Source organism: Photinus pyralis, unplaced genomic scaffold (genome assembly GCF_008802855.1).
Source record: "Photinus pyralis isolate 1611_PpyrPB1 unplaced genomic scaffold, Ppyr1.3 Ppyr1.4_LG1, whole genome shotgun sequence".
Lineage (NCBI taxonomy): Eukaryota > Metazoa > Arthropoda > Insecta > Coleoptera > Lampyridae > Photinus > Photinus pyralis.
Genome location: NW_022170249.1, coordinates 3,795,304 through 3,821,650, shown reverse-complemented (window position 1 = coordinate 3,821,650; position 26,347 = coordinate 3,795,304). Strand labels below are relative to the sequence as shown.

The window sequence follows — 26,347 nt, the reverse complement described above, 5'->3', positions numbered from 1 at the left end:
AATAAGAGAGGCAGGAAAGTTAGACTTTGTACAAATCAATTAATTTCGATGAGACCTTTCATTAGAATACCATGAAGGGTAGAACGTGTGGTTTAATCCCCCCTTTTTAGCAGCTGATTAGGTGTACATTCAGAATTAACAACTTCCTCTGTGTTCTATCAGATGAGCATGGTACTTTTTTCACTGTATCTCAGTAGGATAGATCCTGAAGACACTCCTTCAACAAGATGTACAAGGAAATATACAGGGTGGCAATTTGAAAACTTACCACCCCCCATGTCTTAGTAAATAAACGAGATATTTTAAAAAATCAAAATCCGTTTCGGTAATTCGGAGGGGGAATCACAATGACATAGTTGGCGACGCACACCCTGCGCCCCAGCCACCCCAACTTTTAAATCTTAAATAGGTACCCGCATGTGTGATACGTCGTTGGAAAGCTCTGAATACTTTCCAACCATACCAAATAGCATTACATTTAGGTTAGTAATTATTGTGCAAATCAAAAAATAAACTAATATGATACACTTTCTAAAGTTGGATTTTATTTCAATAAATGTTCAAAATCGTTTCTGTTATTGGTAAGACAGTAGTATAATCTATTCTCAAACTCTTGTCGAACCTTTTCAAATGTTGCATTTGCAATATTTCGACATTCTTGAATTATTCTCTGTCTATGTTCGCCGGTTGCGTTTTAAATACGACAGATTTCAAATGTATCATATTAGTTTATTTTTTGATTTGCACGATAATTACTAACCTAAATGTAATGCTATTTGGTATGGTTGGAAAGCATTTTTTCAGAGCTTTTCAACGGCGTATCACACATGGGGGGGTCACTATTTAAGATTTAAAAGTTGGGGTGCAGGGGGTTGGATGGGGTGCGTCGCCAACTATGTCATTGTGATTCCCCTCCGAATTACCGAAACGGATTTTGATTTTTTAAAATATCTCAGTTATTCACTAAGACATGGGGGATGGTAAGTTTTCAAATTGCCACCCTGTATATTCAGAAAAAACTCGTGGTTGTGGTTGATCCATGCTCAAAATGGGGGTGATGAACCATGAATGAAATAAACGACTCAATTCCTCAAAATATCCATGGGGAAGGTTTTGAGGAATTTAGTCGTTTATTTCATTCACCCTGTATATTGCCTTACTGTGGTGTTTTCAATCAGAAACTAGGTTGGCTATGTATTATCGCATGGTAAAGAGAGACATATTTATTAAGAAACAGTTAAATTTAAATTTACAATATTTTTGGAGAACCAACGATTGTAATCAATGTGATGGAGTAATTGTAATAAATGTTGACCGGATGATTTTTGATGCAATGAATACAACACATGCAACAACATTTCTATCAAACTCTCACTTTCAGTTTTTAATTTTGACAGTTTTTGTAGATCCACTTCTGTAAGATCACTTTGCCAGTTTTTCACTAGAGAACAGAACTTGTCACAAACACTCAGGATTTGCAATATTGTTTCATACACCTAAAAAAACATAAACAGTGTAATTGTTTCAAGATGTTTTTCAATGCAATCAATCAAAATATAAAATCCGAGCTCCACTTTTCTCTACTGAAAATTTTGAAGTCAAAGTTGTGCGAATATACTGCCATCTCCTCCACATTTTGTGGCGGTAAATTTGAATTTGTGAGGGAGATTTGAATTTCCGGATGTCCGCCATTTTGTGAACAATTCAAATCTCGCACACAAATTCAAATTTACCGCCCCAAAATGGCAGACATCCAGAAATTCAAATCTCCCTCACAAATTCAAATTTACCGCCACAAAATGGCACTGCCAATCACAGCGCAGCACCTGTGACGTCATATAAAAGTGGAGGGGATGGCAAATTGACTTCTACTAGTGTGTTCAAGATAAGAATGAACAGCATAAGGAAATAGGAAACCATAAGAGATACACAGGACGTTACACAAACATGGAAGGATGCGCTGGACCTTTAGGGTAGAGACATAGTGCAGCATGTCGCCATTCAATTTACCATAAAAACAAATACGGGAAAGTAAATAACGTCGACCATAGCAAATCCGTGTATCTCGCCAAGCACCTCACCGTGCATCTCAATGCTCTTCCCACAACAAAATCAATTGTTTTTCAAAATGCAGTTGCTTGAAACTCGCTTCGTGATGAACCGTGTGATGCGTGGCGCAGTGAATGACAAGATGACTTTCTCCACTATGTTTCTACCCTTAGAGATGTTTTAAAATGCGCTTGCTACTATTGAAAAACCTTTTACATTACCATGCTATTTTTTTCCTGTTTAAGTGCTGGTACTTGATATAATGTATGCTTGCATTTCAGTTCAGAATCCTAAAAAAGGTATGGTTAGCAAATTAACTCTATTAGTTTGTATATTACTTTATATGCTGTCATTACAAAAGTCTCATGTAGTAGATTCTTTAAAAATTCTGAATGTAGACGAATAATATCTTCAAATTCGTTAGCATCCTGTATAGCCGACTTCAAAATTGCAAAGCGCGCCTCGATTACATCCACTTGTAGGTAATACTGTAGGTTATTTACAATGTACATTAAATTGTTACGTAGTGTCCACACTGCTGGATCTCTGAAATGGTAAAATTTACATTATCAAATTTATAAATAAAAAATTAGAAGAGAACTTTTAAATCTTCGTATCTTTCAAAATGCCTCAAAAAATATTCTGCATAAATTATATAGGGTGATTGATTTGACAACATAGTATTTTTTTATTCATTTTTGAACGCTAGTGTAGGAATTTTTTTTATACTGCAACTTACATATAAGTTGAATATTATTTTTTTCACTACTAGCGTCTGATGACATGATTATTAACCTTTTTTCCACTTGTAAAGTAGGTTTTCTCGGCATTTGTTCAAAGTGGTTAATAATTTTTTATTATTAACTAGTAGTCAATAATGAGAACTGTTACGCTGTCACTTTTAGAAAACACAACCCGAAATTTCGCTCAATGAACGTTTAGACAAGTTCTCTAAAACGAATAATTGCCACCATTCGCAATTTCCAGAGAAATTACATACCTAAAATTATCACATTTTGAAAAATTCGAACGAAATTACTCTTTGAAAAATCTCAATGACAGAACAAAATACGGCCTGTTTGACTTGTACTTCCACGTACTTGATCGACATGTTAAATTAATAAACAAAAAAAAATATGTTAATTTAGAGGATTTCAAGTGAAAAAAATAGTATATATACCACGGTAGAGAAGTCTATTATTGCCTTCGCACCTTACACCCCTCGGCGCAAGCGCCTCGAGATGTAATCTTGGTGCTCAGGCAATAATAGTGGACTTCTCTACCTTGATATATAATGTACTATTTTCCTACAACCCACTATCTTCGTTAGTAGGCGGAAATAATGCATAATATGTATACCTACCACTTGGCCTTTTAGTGAGAGTCGTGGAATAAATAGCGTGTATAACTGTTAAGAGCTTATATCATTTTCCGTGCTCATTATTAACGAGCTCCTAGCGAGTTTATAATTTTGCGATGTCTGTCCTTTAGCATGATGTCTCGAAAACGAATGGACCGATTGCGATGAAATTTTGCTGGTGGATTCTTTATCAAATTTGTAGATATTGAGTTCGTGAATTGGCAATGTAGCCCAAAAAAATGAAGAAGGCCCTTTTGACATCTCCGTTACTTATGAACCGAATTGCATGAAATTCAATACGGGCATAGCTTTAGGCATATAATATGCAATGCCAAAAGTTGAGCCTAATCGATCCACATTCACAGTGCCCTTTTCGAATCCTGACCAGTTTCAAAATTTCGTTTTGCGCATGCGCAGTGCCAACTTTCTTAATTATGGAGGGATTTAAATGAAATTTGATACATAACCACTTGGAATAAATGCAAATCTAACACCATTTCATAAAGCAACTTTACAACTTTTCACTTGTCACTTTGCATTTTTCTGATAATATTTGGGTCCATAAAGACTATTTTGACACGTGATAACACTCAAAATATGTAAAGATGAATAACAAACGAAATGCTACCTTGACTAAAATATTTTAGGAAATAGATAATAATCTTTACACTGTAAAATTATGACACTGTAAAGTAAAAAGTTGCAAAATTGAAATAGGCCCCTGGTTCCAAATTTGCTTTTGCACATGCTATAGCCATCCCAGGAGCTCGTTTTCTATATTTGTTTACACGTTTATTAATATATGGGGTCATCATAAAATAAGGGGTATAAGTACTTTAAAGTCTTATATAACTTTAAGAAATTAAGCTAGTAGCAAAAAATAAATGGAATCTAGTTGCCTTAAAAATTGGATTTTACTGTATCTATGGAAAACAAAAGAGTTGTTGTGTCAACTACTGATACTGTTGATAATCGTACATCAGCAAAATGAATGACATCGAACATTTACCACTGTTAACCACTGGTGGACATAAGAATTCTCATTACTTAAGAAATCGATTTCAATTCACTTCTGTTAACTTAGTTTGTTAAAAATACATATGCTTCGAGTAGCAAATTGCTAACACTCCACCCACTATAAAATAAAGGCAATAAAAAAAAAAAAATAATAATAATCTGAAATATATTTCTTACTTTATGATAACCTAGTACTCTTACACACATTTTATGTTTTCCTTCCATATGGAACAGCCATATTTTATGCAGATCAATATGGGTTTTCTTCACTTTTAAAAGAAAGCAAAAAAGTTTGTTGTAAAAACCCATAGCTGTTGGATGGAATAATATGTGTAATGGCCAGCTGACATTAAAATTGATTTCAAGGCGACTCCAAGGACTCGAATCTACAAACTGTGAGTTACTCAAAAATCGAATTTAGTTGTGTAATAATATTTACAAGATTGCAAAATTTAAATCCAAGCACTAATGCCATTTAAACTATGAGTATACTTACTATTGGACTTTACAAGGGGTTTTGGCAATGTTAATTCGAAAGACAAATATGATTTGTCATTCTCAGTGTACAATTTCCTAGCAGTCTCAGAGAAAATAAAATTCAAATTTGTTAAGATATGCTCATTTGTAATATCCTTTATATGATCTTCAGCTAGAACAATAAACTGTTGGAATAGTTCTCCTCTTCCTAGTGCATAGTAATCTCTTATTAATTGTAGATGATCCAATAATTTTGCTTCGTCAATCATTATTTTCCACAAGTACTAGTAAAGAAAAAAAAATCATTGAAGAGAACATTAATAATTTCTTACTTTGGTTAGTTTTAGTCTGCATTCTTCGATAGTCTTATCGAATACGTTCGAATTAAACGGAACATTTTCGAGTGACTGTAATTTTCTGTAGTATTCTACATCTGTGCCGTCCCACATGTCTCTTTTAAACTTTAGTTGGAATTTATCATCAAAATACGTTTTTGGATCATTCCGTATTATCCACACTATCTGACCAAGAAATAGAATTGTTTCCGCAGTTTCCATAGATATATTTATCGGAACCATGTCTTTTTTTAAATAAAATTTACGCACTTCGCATGGTCTCTTCACTTTATGTTTTTTCTGAAACATATTTTTTTGTCACAATTACTTATTAGAAGCACAGAATTTTTCGCATTTTGAAGAATTATTTTTATAAATAAGAATACATCAACAAGTAACCAATGTAACGGACTGAATTAACAGAAGTTCAATTTAACGGAAGTTAACAGAAGCATTAACATTTTTAGAAGTTAGCCTCGAAGTTAATCAGTTAAGTAACTCGTTAGCTGTGTTAATTAACGAATTAACGAGTTAATGCCCACCTATGCTTAAGTGCATGTGACTAAAGGTGTTACTCCATAGGAGTGGTACTTACTGAGAAATCTATATCAAAGTAGCTGTCTTTCTTCAAACCATCACTTTCTTTCAATTGGTCGGGATAGAGAAAATTTTCATCTGCACAATTGGCATCGCATATAAAAAATTCATTGCAATTATCAATTAGATCTCCATAAACAATCCAGTTGCACAAGTGCTTATAAAAAACAGTGTTGACAGATAGGATTATTCTAAAACATTTTGGTCCATCTTTTCATTAAATAAAAAAAAACTTACTTCAGTGTAGGTTCCGTAATGGCATCAATGCCGCTATCAATATACGATTGTAACTTCCCAATCAATGGACAACCGTGAATTTTTTCGCTTTTTATTAACTGAATCATTTGTTTCAGTGTTTTAAAAAGCGTAACATACTTTTCGACTGAGCTAAGCACAAACGTCAGTGACAATTGTGGATTTTTTAAAATCACATCCTCCAAGTTTACAATCTCATTGCGATAACTTTCCAGGACAGTATCAACACCGTTGCAAAATGCTTTAACGTACAGTCCAGGCTTGATTTCATTACTTACATTATCATCTGAAATAGTTTAAGCACTCTGTGAACAGCTACTTACTGTAGGATAAATAATTACCAGTGATATGGTTGTCGTATGCAAAAATATGTTGATTTTCTACTGTTTTCCTGAAGTCTTCAATTTCGTGGTAATTTAAAGCAATCGTCATAATTCTTTGTAATAACTCTCTTTCAGCAGGATGTAGAAAATCTTGTATACTTACAGAATTAATCCAATCCTAAAACACTTAACTGTAAAATGTAGTCTACCAACATATAGTAAACAGTCATCACACAACCGACACAAAATTACCCAGCTATCATACTTTCACATGTGGTACACAAGTACCGACTCATTTATCATCTTACTAGGTATGTAAAGACTAAAGCAATACCTACTAGTTTAACATCAACTACAAAAACCAACACATAGGTCGAGTCATGGCCTAATAAGAGTATGGTCTGCTATTGCGCATAGTGCATTAGTCGGCTGGTGTTGATGTGACGTCACGCGGTTGTGAAACGAACTGGTGCCTGCAAGACTCCCATAAGAATAAGTAAGAAAGCCTAACAATTACGGTGAAAAGTTTTCATTCATAAAGTGCTTACACCTAATTAGAGCTTATCGGCATATATATACGTAACAAACTGTGTTGTATTACAAAAACAAAGTAAAAAATCATTAGGTTTTAATGTAAAATATGTACAATAAATCAATTCAGACTGTTTAAAACATGAGGTTTTTCATTGGTTACTAACTGTTCGTCTTTCTGCAGCAGTGCCGCAGTTTCTCATTTTTTTTATTTCGTTTCCGAATTCTTATATACGTCCTTGCTCCAAAGTTCAAAAAGTATCGTTATATTATATGCTCTTTGCTTTAACTAAGTGGTCGAAAGCGTCGTTAGGTATCAATGTCTTATCACATGATGCATTAAGTTTATTACTTTTCAATAACAGCAAAATAATTTGTTGGCTTTTTTAAATCCCGTTCAGATATAAAATAATCCAATTATCGCCTATTTCAAATTCGGCGATTTCGCCTAAGAATCGGTATGTTTTTAATTTGTATGCAACGTAAGCAGTCATATAAAGCGAACCTTCTTTATGAACGTTCGTTGTTTCTTGAGCAAAATGAAGGTAGGTATTTCAGCAATACCTTCTTGCAATGTTGGCCCGTGTTAAACAAGTATTTTAAATTCCGTCAAGTTTTCTAATGGCTGAGCACAGAGCATTCGCCGGCCCCTTGGAAGGTATATTTACCAACAAATCTTGGTGTCAAAACATATTCCGTATCGTACCTATCTACCTATTTATTAGGTCGTCATACAAATCTATTAACGATCGGTGAGATCGTTGAGTGAAGGTGTAGCCATCAATCAGATGCCGTCGATGCTGATACAATTATACCCCGCTGAAAAGCGACATGTTTTGGAAATCTATACTAACTTGTATTTAGTTTTTCTATTGTTATTATTGCAACCAGACATCACACAATGGACCATTGTAATAAAGTAATATAGCTATATAATCGTATTTATCACATATGCAATGGAATATCGAAATATTAGCACATATTTATTCAAATGCGCGTGTACAATATTTCAGTGTACACAACCGCGTGACGTCATGCGCGACTTGTGCGAGATGTCGTTCACGGGAATAGCAGACCATACTCTTATTAGGCCATGGGTCGAGTAACAACTTACACATCTAAACTAACGCTGGTCAATCGTACTTGATAGATAAGATTAAAATATCAAAAAACGAACTTACATCTTTCTTATTAGTTTTGAAAAGATCACCAGGGCAATTCCACAAATAAAACAGTGCTTCGTGAATCATTGTGAAGATGTTCCGAAACCGTCAACGATGATAAACTCCAACTGCCCTCTTTTCACATATGCCTCATTTCAGAATGCATACACACTCAGATATACCTCAAATTTCTATAATTCAGTTTTAATTTTTTTTAATTTTACCATAAACAAACCAAACAAAAAGTGAGGTTAAAAATGCTTTGGTTGAATTCAATGAAAAGTATGTACAGTCACTGGTTGAGTTCTAAACTTTCCTTTTGCAATAATTCAATGACCATATTCAATGGCAATACTTTTTCAGCCATGCAGTGGCGGGCTAATGAAAAATCTCCTCGTGTAGAGTTCCAATGAACCAATAGCCCATCAGTTCCCCAAAATTCTAAAATGGCCGGGCAACTGAAACTAGCGAGAGACCAAAATTTGGTCACCGCGCCGATAATTTCTGTTTCATTAGCAGACGATGATTATTATCATTTCAAAGAAATTAGTGTAGACTTGGTTGCCTATTATACCCATCTATTCCATGCGTTTGATCTTTTTTTGCCACCCGCATGTGTATTGTTAGTAAGGTAATATAATAATTCTACCTAAGTGCGAAACCGGAACCTATAAGCTTTGTTTATTGTGTAAGCAATGGTATAAGCATTTCATATTGGTTCCAATTACTTGTCTGCTACAAAATTCAATTTAATTATGTTGGTATAAATCAAATTACCATAATAATATGTTATGTTATGTTGGTAGAATCGAAGTTTTCTCAGCTAAAAACGGCGAACTTCCTCCTTTTACCCTCCGCTCGCCGCAGTTCTTTTTATACAGAAAAAAAATCAACTTTTGCGCTATTTATTAATTTGAAGTGCATTTAACTTTTCAAAATTCAAATCAGTAAGTTACAGACACTCGCGCGATTCCTCTACTTGGAAGTCAAAAGTACACAAAATTAAACTGATTGAAGCTTCTCCATCCCGACGTTCTGTTGTCCTTTTGGAATTGGGAACTGGCGGCGTTAAACATTTTCCCTCGAAAGAACTACCGTAGTACGTTAAAAAGGAAGGTACCCAACTCAGTTTAAATGAATGCATTAAGAGAAGGTTTTATTTGGAAGCATTGGAAACACAGTCGGCGATGTCCGATAATATAGATGATTTGCGGGTAAGTGAAGCTTAATTTTTCCTTTCCCCGTTTGAACATAACCTAGCAAAACCTTGAAATTGTTTACGTAAATATTCAGTCGTTAAGGTTCTACGGATACGTGTCGACTGATTCTTGCAAGCTTGTTGTTTTGGTGTTCAACAAAATGGTGAACAATTTAGGTAAGATTCTTTCATACTTCTAAAATGTATTATTCTGACAGTAATCTCAGATTAATGATGAGTGTGTTCAGATAAGATCTTCCTGTAAGTTTTTGAAAAAGTAGATCTGATATGTGTAGGGAGTTTCATCATATTTAAGTAGCAATGAATTCATTTCAATTGTTTGTGCCCTTGTAATAACAGGATTGGATGTTGTGATTCCTCGCTTGTTTATTTTCGGTTATCCATAATATAGACATAAATGAGCAGAATGATATTCACTTAGGTGGTTCACATATTTACTAAAATAGTATTTGATTGTATGGAAGGTATGAGAATATAATGTCAAGATTAATATGAAGCTTAAGGTGGGAATGAACCAGCAGTTTTCTCCCGCGAATTGCTATCTGACAGCACTGTCCAGGTATCAAACCACCGTAATTTAACATGCCACATTTATTGCGCAAGCAAGTTGCGACAATAAAACGTGCTAGTCGGAAAGGTATACGAGATCTCCTGGGAGAGTTTTGTCACAAATTCAGATCGGTTCTGAATTTTCAAGATTGACTGACAATCAATCTTATAATGTATCAAATCGGTTATGAACAGTTATGTTATGAAACAAAATAACCGCATTCCGTTAGTAAGTGAGATTTTGTATGATGTAGGTATCAGATTGTAAGCATGGTTATCTTAACGGGTCCGTACACGTTGTGCAGTTATCGGTAAAATAACGGACGGTTGGGAACGGAACGAAAATCATGGAAGTTATGCGATTAACTGGGGTACAGAGTTAATAGTTTATGCATTTTGTGTTGAGATTATAACCCCCAATCCATCATTCAAAATCCAAAGATATTTGTAAGTGACGTTAACTGGTTAAATCTGATAACGTCACTTACAAATGGATTTGGATGTTGAATGATGGATTGGGGGTTATACTCTCAACACAAAATGCGGATTTTAATGCTCTTCAAATAACCTAAACACATTGTCCCTTTAAAATAATTAGGGAAGCCAATAATGAACCTCCTTTAAATTTACATGGGATTTCTTATGTCCCGCCTGTCGATGCAGCACGCTGTATAACTACTTAAATGTGGTATACAGCATGTTGCATCGACAGGCGTCCCATAGGAAATCCCATGTAAATTTAAAAGAGTTTAATTATTAACTTCCCTAAGTATATTAAAGGAAAAACCTATTTAGGTTATTTGAAGAGCATTAAAATCCGCATCTTTTTGATAATTCTATCAACTGTTGATTGCGTGGGTATCGGCCTGATACATACATACATGTCTGATACTTGGCCTATTTCCTTGAGAATATAATGCATTAATCACATGACTCTATTCTTCTACACAATTGGTGAAGTCTATAAAACAAATGACCAGTCAGCCTTTTATCACAGCGATAATAAAATTATTGCCGCTACTGCCTGCTTGTTTTTGTCATTTGTCAAAATCTGACGTTTGTCTCTTTTCTACGTTTGGCATTTTGCCGTTTAAGTGGAAGTATAGAGTGTTTACGTCTCGGTTTACGTAGTAGCTGAAAATAAGATGTCCAATCGATGGGAACACTCCACAGTGAGTGACATACGCGAGTTAATGGTAAAAAAACACCGAAAAACAATTATAAATCAGCAATTGCAGTGGAAGCAATTCACTCATTCATTTTGTGACTAAAAAAATCTCAAGCTCTATGGTAAATAAAGCCATTGAAGAAATTGGGTTATTAAAATGCGCATACAATAAGCGACCGAGAGATGGGCAATAGTACGTACCGGGTGACCCAATAAGACTGTTCCTCGGTCATATCTCGAAAACCGTTCGTCATATGACTTAGGGGTAAAAAAAATTATTGGGTAAATCGGTCATGAAAGAATCGCTGGAAAATATTTTCAAGTTCTAAAAATGACCAACAGAGGGCGTAACTGCCATCTTAAATTTTAAAATTGCATTTTCTTTCAATTTCGCATAATAAACAAAAAAAAATTTTTCGCATTTTTAATGAAAACCAGTTTATCTATAATTTTCGTAAAAAGAAAAACTCAGTTATTTCAAAAACAACGATGGTGTGGGGCGTTCAATTGTTTATGCAATAACCTGCTTTAACTTCTTAAAGTTTGATCGATTTTAACAAATTTAGTATGGTTGAAATGAGCATTCATTGGGCAATGAGCGAGGCAATGAGAATCAACCATAATATAGTTAATTTAGTTGAATCCTTCTCCACCAGAGGGATAGTTTTGACACTATGACCCAAAATCCTAAAAAAATCAATTGGAATGATATGACATTTTCTTTATGAAAACGTAGCCAAACAACACCCAAAGAGGCCAGTGAAAACCGTTTTTCAAAATCTCATTCCAACCTCAAATATTAGGCAAATCAGTTTAATTAATTGATTAATAAAAATACTTAAATTGTGTCTTAAATTTACTTTTTACGTACTTCCGGTACTATTTGTCGATGGCGCGAAAGCACCCTACACTTTTAGGTAGGCCTGGGAAAATTAAACAAATGAAACATGATGCCTTATAAAATAATAACAGCCGTAATTTGTAAACTATTCTGCTGCGTTTACATTCAGAAAGTGCAGTTTTTTGAATTTGTAATCTTTTCTAAAGTGCCGATTTCTAACCAAGAAGCATTTAATATGAGTATTTTCTAAATGCGACCACCGCTGCCCACATCTTCTTTTTGCGTTATCCAAATCGACCACGAACCATCGCCGCCAGCATATTAAATGCTTCTTGGTTAGAAATCGGCATTTTAGAAAAGAATTCCAAATTCAAAAACTGCACTTTCTGAATGTAAACACAGCAGAATAATTTACATTACGGCTGTTATTATTTTATAATGCATTGTGTAGGGTCCTTTTCCAAACAATCTTTCGCGCCATCGACAAATACCGGAAGTACTTCAAATAAGATACAATTTAAGCATTTTAATTAATTAATTAATCTCATTTTCCCAATATTTGAGGTTAGGAACGAGATTTTGAAAAATGGGGTTCACTGGCCTCTTTGGGTGTTATTTGGCTACTTCTTTTTCATAAAGAAAAAGTCATATCATTCCATTTGATTTTTTAGGATTTTGGATCATACCTAGTGTCAAAACTAGGGGGAAGGATTCAACTAAATTAAATATACAGAGTGGCCCAACGAGAAGTATACAGAGGGCTTTTAGGGTATTAAATTTAGAAATTTCGAAAAATCCTCAAACACGTCAATTTTGTATTCGAGGGGGACAACTTTTGGAATACAAATCACGAACCCAAGTCTTCACCCCTCTACGTAGGGAGCTTAACCCCTAAAATTTTAAATGGAATCCTATGGCAAATGGCACATTATTTGAAAGCCAATTTAATCGTGATTACTAATCTGGTTTGCTTTTTAAATTCTATTGATTCGTTTCGGAGATATTCGCATTTGAAATGGTTTTTTTCCCCTGATTTAAGTCCTTTAGATTACTTCTTGTGGGGATATTTAAAGAATAAAGTTTATGCTACTCCGCCCGGAACATTACAAGGGTTGCGAGCACGTATAACCATAGTGTAAGAATAGAATACACTATGGTATAACTCAACAATTTCGAGCGATTACCCCTGAAATCTTGCAACATGTATGGCAGCGTTTTGAAGCAAATCTTTATTATTGCATGGAAGCAGGCGGGAGGCAATTCGAGCATTTATTGAAATAAATGTTATTTGTTATTTTTTGCACAATTTAAACCTTTCTTAATACAAGGTGACTTAGATCGCATTTGTTTTGTTTTTTTTAGAAAAAAACATTTCAAATGCGAATATCTCCGAAACGAATCATTAGAATTTAAAAAGCAAAACAGATTAGTAATCACGATTAAATTGGCTTTCAAATGATGTGGCATTTGCCATAGGATTCCATTTAAAATTTTAGGGGTTAAGCTCTCTACGTAGAGGGGTGAAGACTTGGGTTCGTGATTTGTATTTCAAAAGTTGTCCCCCTCGAATACAAAATTGACGTGTTCGAGGATTTTTCGCAATTTCTAAATTTAATACCCTAAAAGCCCTCTGTATACTTCTCGTTGGGCCACTCTGTATTTGATTCTTGTTGCCCAAGGAATGCTCTTTTCAACGACACCAAATTTGTTACAATCGGTCAAACCGTTAAGAAGTTAAAGCAGGTTATTGCAAAAACAATTGAACGCCCCACGCACGCCATCTTTGTTTTTGAAATAACAGAGTTTTTGTTTTACGAAAATGATAGATAAATTGGTTCTCTTTAAAAATGTGAAAAAGAATGTTTAGTTTATTATGCGAAATTTAAAGAAAATGCAATTTTAAAATTTAAGATGGCAGTACCTCCTCTGGTGGTCATTTTTAGAACTTGAAAATATTTTCCAGCGATTCTTCATAATAATAAATTGAACTCACTCGTGCTGCGCACTCGTTCAATTTTCAGAAAAGTTTTAAGTCGTGCTATCACCGATAATAATTGTACTACTAGTGATATTATACCCGATAATACCATTTAACCATCAATACTTTCTCTTCAGTCTTGTAATTCATACATAATAATAGAAATAAAGCATTAAATTTCAACCCTTAGACCATATAGTACATGGACTGCTATTATCCCTATGCTTTCAATACAAAATGCGAGACAAAATGGGTGGTCACGGATAGAGGGCACTGTAGTTGTGGGTATGTGAATCTCAGGGTAAACTAAAGTTGTGTTAACACCACTCGGATCACGTAAAGAGTAGCTTTTATAGTAACGCGTAGTACGGGAAGCTTTAAATACTCTTGATTATCTGCTATACGTCCACAAATAAGAATAGGCCTGCTTTTTTTGGCATATCTAGACGATTAATTAATTGACGTTTGTTAATTTATAGGTTGACAGTCTCAAATCGTGTTTAATCGGTCAACTTCGGACAGACTCGTTTACCCTCGCGTTTACCCTTAAACTCACATACCCAGGGCGATGTCATTGACCATATTTTAGTTACAAATAGCAGTCCATGTACTATATGGTCTAAGTTTCAACCTCAGATTAATAATTTGAGATGTCAACAAACTTCATTTGACAGTCAGCCTTTACCTCAATTGTTCCCTGTAACTCGTATCTCGTTAAGGGGTTTAATCAAAAACATCGAAAGTTACTCTTTTAGATGCGGATTTTAATGCTCTTCAAATAACCTAAATAGATTTTTCCTCTAAAATATTTAGGGAAGCCAAAAGTTAACCTTTAAATTTACATGGGATTTCCTATGTCCCCCCTGTCGATGCAACATGCTGTATAAATGGAAGGATTACTTAATATTGCACTATTCCATGAATTAATTCATGTTCAATCCCTTAAATGATTTTTTTGTCAGATGGCCAGCAACTTTTCTTCAAATCATTTACGGTATTGTTAATTGGGGACCAGGGCCTTGTTGTAGTTATAGAGATGCAGTTTTGAAGCGCTCCAGAGTCGCACCGCTGGTAGCGAAACATTGCTTTATAGTTTATATGGACGCAGGGCGCCTTCACACCAAGCGGCACTGTGGCGCGTTTGCGCGACTTGTAGCAAACTTTCTCTACGCAGACGCGCGCTGCTTGTTGCAGGATCCTTTCACACGGCGTGATTCGGCAGCGCCACTAAATAGTAGCGTGAAACGATTCTCAGAAGCGCCACCACGTGACACGTTTATTGCGAGATGTTCCTTGTGAAAATGGATAAGGAAATCTCCAAAATCGACACAGAGGAAATGCATATAAAACTTGTCAAAGTCTCGAAGGTTATTGTATAACGTATGATGAAAAACCTTTCTCTACTCGAGATAGAAGATGTGGATGAACCCAAAACTGGCGCTCCTACTCCGCCGCGCCACTCTGTGGCTTTTCAAAAACGCTTCGTGAGAAGGGGCTCTTATACTTTTACAAAATTACAACCTGTCAGTTTATAAAGACAAACAAATGCCAGTTGACTTGTTACCGTAACGGAACGCCAGGTTTAACGGATTACGAATTACCTCATTGGGGCGATCTGCTTTCTCTGTCCAGCATTCTGTACAGTGAATACTTACCTCTCTGTCTACATTTAAAGCTGTCAAAACACAAAATTTTGGTCCTTTCCTAATCGGAAGCAGTTATAGTAGTGATATGTCACTAAAAAATTAGTTCTCCGTTTAAAAGTAGGTTAGGATACTCCGTTAGAGTTACGTAACGGATTGCGGTTATTAGTAACAGATCTGATACATCATAAGCCTGATTGTCACTTGACGGTGCTATCAGACAACAATTTGCACGAGAAAACTTGCTAGTCTATTTCCGCCTGTTTGTAGTCGGCATCATTTTTACATTTTTGGATGTCAAAATCAAAAGTTTTCAAGGGGCTGCTGCAAGAAATTTTTTACATTTACTTCCACTTTCTCCATCACTTCCTCCTTGCTCAAGTGTCTTGTTGAGCATCTGCGAACTTACTTCCTACAGAAAAAACACTTATTTTATTTTTTGTTTATAATCCATGATTGTATTTTGTTATTTTAATTAAATATAGAGTTTCAAAGTTGTGGTATTCTTTTTGATCGGCCCTGTACACTTGCTTTGGGGTAAGATTCTATATCACAGCTTATATCATTTATTGATATAATTCTTCCAATGTGCCACTGTTCCTCATAAAATGCTGCGTAATCATTTTCAGGAAGTATTGTGCAACATTTCCTCCATCTTGTTCACATGTGCTCCACTTGTCACTGTTTTTCGGAGAATCTGAGTCGGTTATCAGAACTTCCATAAGACCCAAGACGTAGAACTGACAGGTTACTACCATAGAAATATATTTTTAGTTCAGTGGATACTAATACTTCTTATGGATGCCATATTGGATTTTTACAGAATGAGAGTGCAAAAAAAGAAATTCATTTGAATACATTGTCATCATAATCATGTTGATTCAGGAAGATCTAGTTACGCGGGGATGTTTTGTTCAGAAATAAATGTAAAACATTTTATGTTGAAATTATTCTTAAATTCTAAATTTATGTAAAAGTATGGAGTTTGACAAATCATTATTTTCTTTTTTTGTCCTTCATACAAAAATAAGAAAGTAGTAGCCTGTTCATCATCTAGTGTGTTATGGAAATTCTGATAACAGATTCGGATTCGGAAAAAAGCGCCCATAGAAGGTGCTAACGGGAACGATTTTTCGACATTTAATCCATTCCTTTTCTTTCTCAGTACCTCTAATAGTCGCATCATTTCCTTCATCTGTTTTTCGTCTGTAGCCAATAATAGTGTATCATCTAGGAACCATGTCTTCCTTCTTCCCATCACGATTCATACACTTTGACCCTGTTTTAATATTTTCTCCATATCCCTTATGCAGAAATTTAATTGGGTTGAGCTAAGTGGGCTTCCCTGTCTCAATCCGTTTATTGTCCAAAACACATCAGCCTTCTTCGCTCCTATCGTTACCCTACTTCTTGTCTCTCCCTATAACTCGTTGATTCTGTAATTAAATTTTTCCCTATTTTTCCATCCTCCATCATTTTCCTTTTTACATTTTGGAAATCAGAAAAACATGCTCTATCAAATGATACAAAAAGTAAAAATGACATAACAAAGTTGATGATGAGTTAACCGGAGACGAAACGTCAGACAATATTTAAAACTAGCATCTTGTAGAGGGAAAAAAGTGGCCATAATAATGTGTATTTTATTTTGAAATATCTTTTTAAATAACTTCTGTAAAAAATAAAAACGATTTTGCAAAACTGCATTTTGTTAAGCATCAAAATACGCAAGTTTGCCAAATTTAAACTACCTACCTGTCTCTTACAGTTTCCGAGATCCCCATGGTGATCCTCAAATTTGAATCAGTCTGTATAGTAAATAAGAGTAAGATTAAATTGTGTCTGTGTGTACTGTTACTATCCCATCAATCAATCAAATTGTCAAAGAGTGTCATTTATGCACTAATTTCGGTATGAAAATGGCCACATGCCATTTTAACCAGAAAGTACTCATGTTTACCTTGCCGTACTCAAATATTATAATTGGTTATTGTCCTAATTTGACTTTTAAAATATACTCTGCTACACTCAAAAGTTCTTGCAGCTCTCTGAAGATATTCGATTTTACTGATATGACCTACTCCAACCAATTGACCCTGTACAATGTAACTCTTTCCAATTTGTTTGAAAAATTCTACACTAGAGTAGATTAAACTGCACATATGTAGCTTAAAAGATGTACAAAAAAGATTCCATCTTTGCAACGCACACTATCTATATTCAGTCTGTATTCTCTATCAGTTCATCACTCACTATTCACAAATACTATAATTATTCTTCTTCTGTTACAGAATATGCTAATCACCTTTCGTGTCTCTGAACTACAAATGCTATTAGGTTTTGCCGGACGAAACAAATCAGGTCGTAAAAACGAATTGCAACAAAGAGCTTTGGAACTTTTGCACGTCCGTTCTCATCCGATTCATCAGAAAATCAGAGACTTATATAAAACCATTCAGTAAGTAATCTTTAACGCGCCATTTAATCAATGTCCATTTTCTAGACAAAGCGGTGCTTTGAACAATTCCTCTGCAAATCAATCCGGTAACGATTCACCATCTTTAAGTATGCCACAACAACAGGGCAATTCCTCAAGGACGACAGCAACTGTACATCCATACAACGTTGATGCCCGTCAAATGTCTGTAAGTGGGGCATTGTTTAAAGAATTAGGGTAGGAGTTTGTACAAAGAGCACACTACATGGCGATTGGTCTAGTTTTATCATTGTGCCATTTGTTTTATATGAACTTGCTGCTAATATCTAGGGTGACATGTACCTACCTCCCCTATTGGTGTAGGTAGATTATCTGTAACTAGTAATACAATCATGATGGCGAGAGAGCTGGAAACATTTGTGCTTTGTTTATTTTTAATTGTTGATCCTTCTGTGGAATATGATCAGATGAGTATAACTTGCATACAATTCGTAACAAGAAGTAATGTAGGATTAGCAAGCTTCTGAAATTGATTCAGTACACTCATTCATCATATCATATTAACCTTATAGAAGGATCAACCTTTATCTTTCAAACTTTGGTATTAATATGGAATACGTTAAATCATCAAATGGAAGTTATATTAGTGCTGCCATCTAGTGATAAAACTGACAGTCAACAATTGCAAAAAATGTTATTTGTATTTGAAGGTGTTTGATATTTTCTTTAAGACATTAATATATCAATCGGCCACCAACTTTGTAATAAATATTGTGATTTCCGAATAATTAAAAACTAGTTGAAGATTACTGAACTGCGGGTAGGCAACACACCATACTGATTAATAATAGGTCAAGAAGTTGCTAATTGCTTGATCTTGTTTAGGAAATGTAATTTTGATTAAAAATGCTCATTTGTTATTAATAAATAGCATTTTTAAAATATTTTTTTGCACATTTGATATGAAAAGTTACAACTAAATTGGTTGGATGTCGGGGGGCAAGAATATTAAACAATTTATTGTTTAAAACACTAATGAAATTGGGAGACATATTGTGATGGCTTACATGATTTGTAATTTTAGTGGATGATCTCCGTTCTTCTAATATCGCCAAACTCAAAAAATTAAAATCTTATCATCCATGATAAAATGGAGAGTTTTCACTGAGATTTTCAATATTTCCAAAGCATTCTGAAAGTTTGTACACCACATTTTCAAAGTGATACATAATGAAACAATTCTAGTTCGGATCTTGTGCGCATATTATTGTGTTCTACAAACAAGTGAACATTTCTTGTGCCTCTATAAGTCACTAAAAAGAGTTTTTTTTTTATTGAATTTCTTCAGCTACGATAAGCTCAGTTCTTTTTAGATTCATTTCTGAATTATTAAAATACTTGATTATGGAACCTACAGTAAATCAAAATCAAGAGAGATACACCAATGTCTGCGCAGTGAAATACTGCACTAACGTGTCCCAGACACCTAATGACAACTTCTTTCGGTTCCCAAGAGAAGTTACAAGGTAAGTAATACCACTATTATTCAAATCATGGCCATTTGTGAAGTAGGTAATACGAAATATTCTTTTAGATTCAAGCAATGGACCAAATTATGCGATTGTGAACATTTATTACACACAGTTCCATCATTACACTCCTCAATATATAGAGTATGTATCCTGCACTTTGACAACTCCATGTTTGTAAAATCGAAATCGCTTAAACGGAAACTTATACAAAACAGCTTCCCAAATAAAAATTTGCCAAGTATACCGCCAAGAACTCTTCAAACATCATGTGAGTATTATATTTTGATGTCTGCATTGTGATAAGCACCTCTAATATATTTAGTACCGGTTACCACACCATCCACTACACAAACAAATGGCACTTCTATTAATCACCAAACCGATCCATCTTCAACTACTGTGGGAAAAAAGAGAGGAAGACCACAACGGAGTTGTACTGTTTCAAATGTATGTATCCTGTAAAGAATTGCTAATAAAAACAATTGCTAATTTTTTTAAAATAGTAAATATGTGCCGTTTTTATTGTGAATGAATATCGAAATATATGTATTTAGATATACAATAATTGTACCACAACACTCCAAATTATGGCGAAACTGAGCATATTTGGGCATCTCTACTATTTAGTAAGTGTGGTCATCTCCTTGGGCTCCTCTGTTCATATCTCCTAAACTCGATATCATTATGACGTTCTTCCACCATGTGTTTTCATGTCATTTAACAATATCATCTCTGTTGGACCTAGTACTTCTGCATTCGATAGCGGTACAAACGCAGCTCCTAAAATAAGTAAGAGATTCGGCTTGATCATTGGTTTCACACAGCTTTCTCCAACTGTACACTTTGTCTGCTTGAAACTATCTCAGGGAGACCAACAAACAAACTAATACTAAAAATCTTCCTTATGTTCTTTTTCTTTGTTTTTTTACTGATTTGTTCTATCGATTCCTCTGCCTCTTGACTGAATCCTCTTTATTTATTATCTGCCTTGTTTCACTATTCTATCATTCATTCTTTCAATGTACTTTTCCCACTCTTATTTTTTTATGTGAGTCCATGCTATCATTTTCACTACGTGTTTTTTTTATTCTATCCATTTTTGTTTTCGCTACGATTGTTGGGATAGGTCAGTATTTATTTCTCATGAAATGTGGAGTGTGCGCATAAACAAAATCAACTATTTGTATCGAATACAAAAATTGAATGGCAAGTACCTTACGCCTTTTTAGCGCATTTCCACAAAAAAATAACAAATGCGCTATTGTAACCACTTTGTCCGTCCATCCCTAAGGCTGTGTCGCTAGTACATCTTTATCTTGCGAACTATTGTTTTACTTTTTTCGCTATTTGGTACGTTATGGCGTCGAGGTTTGCACCACGCAAGGAATTTTTTTACGTTTATTACTAAAAAGTGTAAAAAATCAATGTTTTTCGTATACCATAATTTTGTATTGCTGTCTGTCCGTCCATCTGTGTGCACGATAACTTTGTTTAGAACAATCAGATCGCATTGAAAATAGGTACCTACACATGTTCTTAAGGGCATAAGAAATATCGTTATTGTTTTTCAGATACATAGACTATCGGTTCAAGAAGTTACAGCCCAAACTTCCAAAAAAAAAGGGTTCGTTTATAATTCTTCTTACTAAGAACATATGAATGTCCGGTTTTCTAGTTAGTAAATATTCCTTAGACCTCAAGCGACTATGCAGATGCAACAAAATTGCGCATGCGCAACCGAACTTTTGTATTTGCGCAATCCAATGTTTTTATTTGTTAACGGATTTTTTTGATGAAATGGCTGAAAACGAATTTTTTTCGTACAAAGTCTGTTAATATCGAAAGGCGGTTTTTGTAAATCTTTAGTGGTTCTTATTTGTGGAATGATCTTATTGAAAACAGAATACCTACTAAAATTATATACGTAAGAGAATAACTCAAAAAAAAATTCCGTAACATGCCCTGGAAGTTATCACAGTGGCCACTGCACACATATGTTAAGTAAGTACCTCTGAGAACACTGAGCACAAGTTTTGTTATGACTTACGCGTCACATACAAACCACCAACCAACAAGTAAGGTGTCTTCAGTTCACAGTCGAGCGTTTCAGCGGGAGTTGACCACTGCGCGCCACGTCTAAATCGGTGGTTGCGCTCGCTTGAATAGCTCCATATGACACAATGTTTCTTCAAAACGCACCACGCAAAATAAAAAAATAATAAATAATGGCTCCAAGTATTAACAATTACTGCCAGTTTTTTCTATCATATGACTTAACTGATTCAATCAAGATTTTGGGCTTCTCTGAATCAAAATGGTTGCTAAAATTGAGGAAAATTTCTTCTTTGGTGCACGCCTCGATGCTATAACGAACCAAATAACGAAAATTAAGTCAATACCTCTTAAGATGGAGATCTGATAGTGACGCAGGTGTAGGGTGGACAATAGTAGACATTGTTTTTGTGGAAATGTGCTAAAAAGGATAGTATGTTATGCGTAATGTACAAGTCTACAAAAAATTAGGTGGTAGGAAGGATCAAATGAACATTTGTTTCATTTTCAATCCAAGATTCAGAAGGTTTGATTTTGGAGTTATTAATGTCCGGGCGCTGGTGGCAGGCACTTGAGTATGTTTTCAGCCCTCAGTATCATGGGTTTGTTTTATGGTTTTGTGAGTCGCTGATTCCGAATTTCGAGGATACCAGGCCGAATTCCTGGTCCTTGTTTTTTGTTATTAACAATTTAAGTTGCAAAATTGAGTTTATTTGGGTTTTCACTGGAAAACGAGAGTATAGCTCAAATTTAATGTCGAAATTCGATTCTATGGAAAGAAATACCCTGAAAACATATGCAAGATACAGGGTGTCCCAGGAGGAATGGGCAATATTTTGGGAAATTGAAGTAGATGTTGTTTAAAGACAAAAACGCTAATAAAGTGTATAAACCAGGAAAGTCCGATTACTTTCGAAGATATGCCAGAAAACCCGAAATTTGCAGATTTGGTTTTTAATTTATTTTTTTGTTATTTAAACAGATACAAAAAAATAGAAATCAGCAAACAAACTAGTAATGAAAAACAATTGAATTTGATAAAAAAAATTAAAAACTTAAAAAATTACATCAATAACATTAATCTAAGTAGATAGCCTACATCAAAATGAAACAAATGAACGTGTACGTTTCTTATTAAGCCTTGAAAACGAAATGAAATTAGCAGTAAAATGGTTTTCATCACAGTAAAGGTTCAAAATGTACGCCATTAACTGCAAGGCGGTGACCCTAACCTATCATGAAAAACTTGAAATGAATATATGAGTTCTGGGAGAAATTGCTTCAGCTATTATTGCTAATTTCATTTTATCTTCAAGGTTTAATAAGAAACACATTCATTTGTTTTATTTTGTTGTACGATATCTAGATTAATGTAATTATAATAAGGATTTTTTTTAAATGTTCTAAAAGAGTACTAACATGTACGTCATCGAAAACAGAAAAAATCTATCAACTGAGCCTAATGAAAGGGTACACGGCTATTAAAAAAAATCAATTGTTTTTCGTTACTCATTTGTTTATTGAAATAAAACCAACTATGGACCAATTTTGAATACAGTCGTTATTTACCAAGATCTCCGTACATAATGGGCGCCCTGTATTATTAGTTTCTGTTGGTAGGTAAGTAATTAATATCAGTTAATAGTTTCTTTTTAAACATATGCGCGAAGAAGAGTGTGCGAGATCGACTGCACCTTGTATGGCTTAGCGTTGTCCATCTTAAGTTCGATGAAAAAAATAAGTTTAATAAAAAAATATAATGTCGCACATGTTTCCATGGTATTTTTTTCCTTAGAATTGAATTTCGAGATCAAATTTGAGCTATATTCTGGTTTTCCTGTCGAACACGCGAATAAACTCAATTTTGCAACTAAAATTGTTAATAACATAAAACTGACCAGGAATTGGGCAGGGTAATCTCAAAATTTGGAATCATCGACCCAAAAACATAAAATAAGCTCATGGTACCGAGGACACCTCGAAAAAATACTCAAGTGCCACCAGCGCCTGGACTATATGTCAAAATTTTACTTTTTTTTTTTAATTTTACATCTTCCACCGCAGCATATAAGAGGAACTGACGGCTTCACCTAGGTTTTGAGGTTTTTTTTTAAATTTAAAAAGATAATTTCAATTGCAGTTTTTGACCTAACAAAAAAATTAAATTGTAAGATTTCAAATTATTTAAAATTTGCAAAAGATATCATTTTGAATATTCATTGAACACCACGTTATCTCAAAAAATAACTGCCATGGCGAACACTCTTATTTGTACATGCACACTGATTTTTTATCTACTGTTTAAATTTCAACTGTGGGTACTTTTCCAGTTTGGTCTTTATTCTGACATTTTTACCACCTGCACGTTAATCATAAAAGTATTGGCATTGGGGTAAAAATGATTGGGAGCAAATTTGGTACACATATTCTTAGACATAACAGAAAGAGCTGAAAAGCTTTTGGGCAGAATCGCTCAGGTGTGCGAGTGGTATCTGTTCTAGCCACAACAAATTATTTTCTGTTGTTTTAGCAACACTTGATTTATTCCATGTTTGGGATTTTTAGAAATTTTGGACCTTTGGAGAGTGTAACTTTAAACCTCAGAATGGGTTGATGTGTGTCATAAATTGTTCAACCTTTTACAATGGTGATAATAACCTTTTGTATTTGTTACAGACACGCCAAGCAGCTATCTACAATCAGAATATCTACCAGCAATATCAACACTATGCTCAAAAACAACAGCAGCAACAGCAACCTGTTATGAGCAATAATTATCCTGTGCACCCGGATGTCAAATTTAAGAGACTTCCATTTTTCGACGTCCTCGCCGATTTATTGAAACCATCGTCATTGGTCCCTCAGAATAATCAACGAATACAAGAGAGTCAGTTTTATTTCCACTTAACTCCACAGCAAGCGACTGATGTTGCAAGTTCTCGAGACATACGTCCCGGATCAAAATGTGAATACATTAAACAAATTCAGCTACGATTCTGCTTGTTGGAAACCACATGCGAACAGGAAGATTATTTTCCACCGAACGTGGTGGTTAAAGTAAACAATAAATTATGTCCTCTGCCTGTACGTTTAGATACCTTTATTGTTGATTCTTAATATCTAATTGTAGAATCCTATTCCCACAAATAAGCCTGGCGTTGAACCAAAACGTCCACCTCGGCCTGTTAATATTACACCAATGGTGAAATTGAGCCCGACCGTTGCAAATGCTATCCACGTATCGTGGGCCGCAGATTATACTCGTGGTTATACTATTACAGTAGCCTTAGTTCATAAACGTAATTCTAACGATCTCTTACAAAGACTGAAAAGTAGAGGCATGAAACACTCTGACCACACTCGCGGTCTTAGTAAGTAGTCCTTTACACATGGTTTTTTTATTTTTGACTATTCACTTTCAGTCAAAGAAAAGCTAAATGAAGATGCGGACTGTGAAATTGCAACGACATGTCTGCGTGTTTCGTTAATGTGTCCCTTGGGTAAAATGCGCATGAGCACACCATGTCGATCAATCACATGTCAGCATTTACAATGTTTCGATGCGTCCCTATTTTTACAAATGAACGAACGTAAGCCTACTTGGAGCTGCCCTGTTTGCGATAAGCCTGCACTGTACGATAATTTAGTTATTGATGGGTAAGTGAACAGTACTCCGTATAAATTGCTATTGCGCAACTAATTTGTGATAACAGGTACTTTCAAGATGTACTTAGCTCATCGAGTGCCGAAGTTAGCGAAATACAGTTGCATAAAGACGGTTCTTGGAGTACACAAATAGCTGAAAAGAAACCTGCCGCACGTGTTGAAAAGGTTACCGACGATTCTATTGAAATCATTGCGGATGACGTAGGTGTGTATAAATTTACCTTTCTTTTGCTTTGTAGTAAAATGTGTCAAAAGTGAAATTGTTGCTATTGTAATAGAAATAAACAATCTCTGAACTAGTTGACAAAATTGAAGCAACATACTATTTGTAGTTTAGTTTAAGCAACAAAAAAAAGAGCCATTATCATGAAAAAATAAACATCTTGACGCAAATAACTGATGGGGTATCGGTATGCAATAACTTGATACACAGTGGCGGCTATTCAAGTGAAGTGCCTCTTCACCTATGTGGTGGGGAGTAATTAGGGAAATTAAATAAATCATTGAGTTTACAAAAATTGGCTAGTACCTTTGCTGATAACGAATAAACAAAGCTAAATTTTAATTAATAAATTTTAATACTCCGATACTTTCAATACTTTGAGGATATCGATATCGCATTTCGGGTATCACCCAGTTGTACTAGCCATACTCCCATACATGACTTAAAATGATAGCTCCTTTTCGTAGGAACTGTCGCGCCATCTGCCGTCTTAATCTTGTGACTTGAATCAAATTCATGAAACTTTTGGAACACATCACTTGTGCATTGTTGCTCCATTGTCGACGTACCTCAGTAGAGCAAGCATTTACCATCAACGTATTATTCTAAATCTGATTCGATAATGAATTCGCTCCTAAACTACTTGGTTTAGGTGGCTTCCCATCATTAATTCATTTCTTACAGTGTTGTACTGCGTGACCTATCTTAGAGCAATAGTGTCACTTAAGGTTCTTTCCCTTCTTTGGATTTGGGATAACTGCTCTCTCATTTGTACAAAGATGACTAGTTAGATTGTCTATGATTCTATCTTTCTTATTCAACAGCATCCTACTTGATTTGAAGGCGAAACACTTGTTGTCCAGTACATCTAGGATTTTGCACATTAAGAACAGGTCAGGTAGTTTTACATTTGTAAGTTTCGACATGAGTGT

At 34.8% G+C, this 26,347-nt stretch overlaps 2 protein-coding genes across 6 annotated transcripts in view; one reads left to right on the top strand and one right to left on the bottom strand.

Annotated features, from left to right (window-relative positions):
- Positions 1-1,207: 1,207 nt before the first annotated feature.
- On the bottom strand, positions 1,208-8,433 carry LOC116166351 (gamma-tubulin complex component 4-like). Of its 2 annotated transcripts, XM_031481313.1 has the most exons (11): positions 8,343-8,433; positions 8,126-8,298; positions 6,432-6,591; positions 6,073-6,376; positions 5,834-6,026; positions 5,236-5,538; positions 4,923-5,187; positions 4,632-4,812; positions 2,388-2,595; positions 2,271-2,339; positions 1,208-1,496 (listed from the first exon to the last, which is right to left on the bottom strand). In XM_031481313.1, the coding sequence occupies exons 2-11, from the start codon at positions 8,192-8,194 to the stop codon at positions 1,227-1,229; spliced, it is 2,022 nt and encodes a 673-aa protein (XP_031337173.1). In that variant the 5' UTR covers positions 8,195-8,298; positions 8,343-8,433; the 3' UTR covers positions 1,208-1,226. The 2 variants fall into 2 exon arrangements, with proteins under 2 accessions (XP_031337173.1, XP_031337165.1); XM_031481305.1 differs by having other exon boundaries at positions 8,126-8,388.
- A 495-nt stretch (positions 8,434-8,928) lies between these two features.
- LOC116166331 (E3 SUMO-protein ligase PIAS2) overlaps positions 8,929-26,347 on the top strand; it is a 34,785-nt gene continuing 17,366 nt past the window's right edge. For 2 of the 4 annotated variants that reach the window (XM_031481277.1, XM_031481266.1), the window contains exons 1-9: positions 17,821-17,963; positions 18,009-18,150; positions 19,316-19,468; positions 19,537-19,742; positions 19,797-19,921; positions 24,203-24,610; positions 24,657-24,897; positions 24,949-25,183; positions 25,240-25,397. In XM_031481277.1, coding sequence (XP_031337137.1) covers positions 18,134-18,150; positions 19,316-19,468; positions 19,537-19,742; positions 19,797-19,921; positions 24,203-24,610; positions 24,657-24,897; positions 24,949-25,183; positions 25,240-25,397 — 1,543 coding nt within the window. In that variant the 5' untranslated portion in view covers positions 17,821-17,963; positions 18,009-18,133. Of the gene's footprint in view, positions 9,322-9,341; positions 9,483-17,796; positions 17,964-18,008; positions 18,151-19,315; positions 19,469-19,536; positions 19,743-19,796; positions 19,922-24,202; positions 24,611-24,656; positions 24,898-24,948; positions 25,184-25,239; positions 25,398-26,347 lie in introns of those variants that run through there. The other 2 variants (XM_031481286.1, XM_031481293.1) reach the window with 2 other exon arrangements.

Bases quoted from the DNA above. Each gene is read 5' to 3' on its own strand.
- LOC116166351 (XM_031481313.1), bottom strand. From the start codon at position 8,194: ATGATTCACGAAGCACTGTTTTATTTGTGGAATTGCCCTGGTGATCTT. The intron at 6,592-8,125 runs GTAAGTTCGTTT...TAAGTGTTTTAG, and splicing joins TCAAAACTAATAAGAAAGAT to GATTGGATTAATTCTGTAAG. The intron at 2,596-4,631 runs GTGTGTAAGAGT...TTACCATTTCAG, and splicing joins ATGGAAGGAAAACATAAAAT to AGATCCAGCAGTGTGGACAC.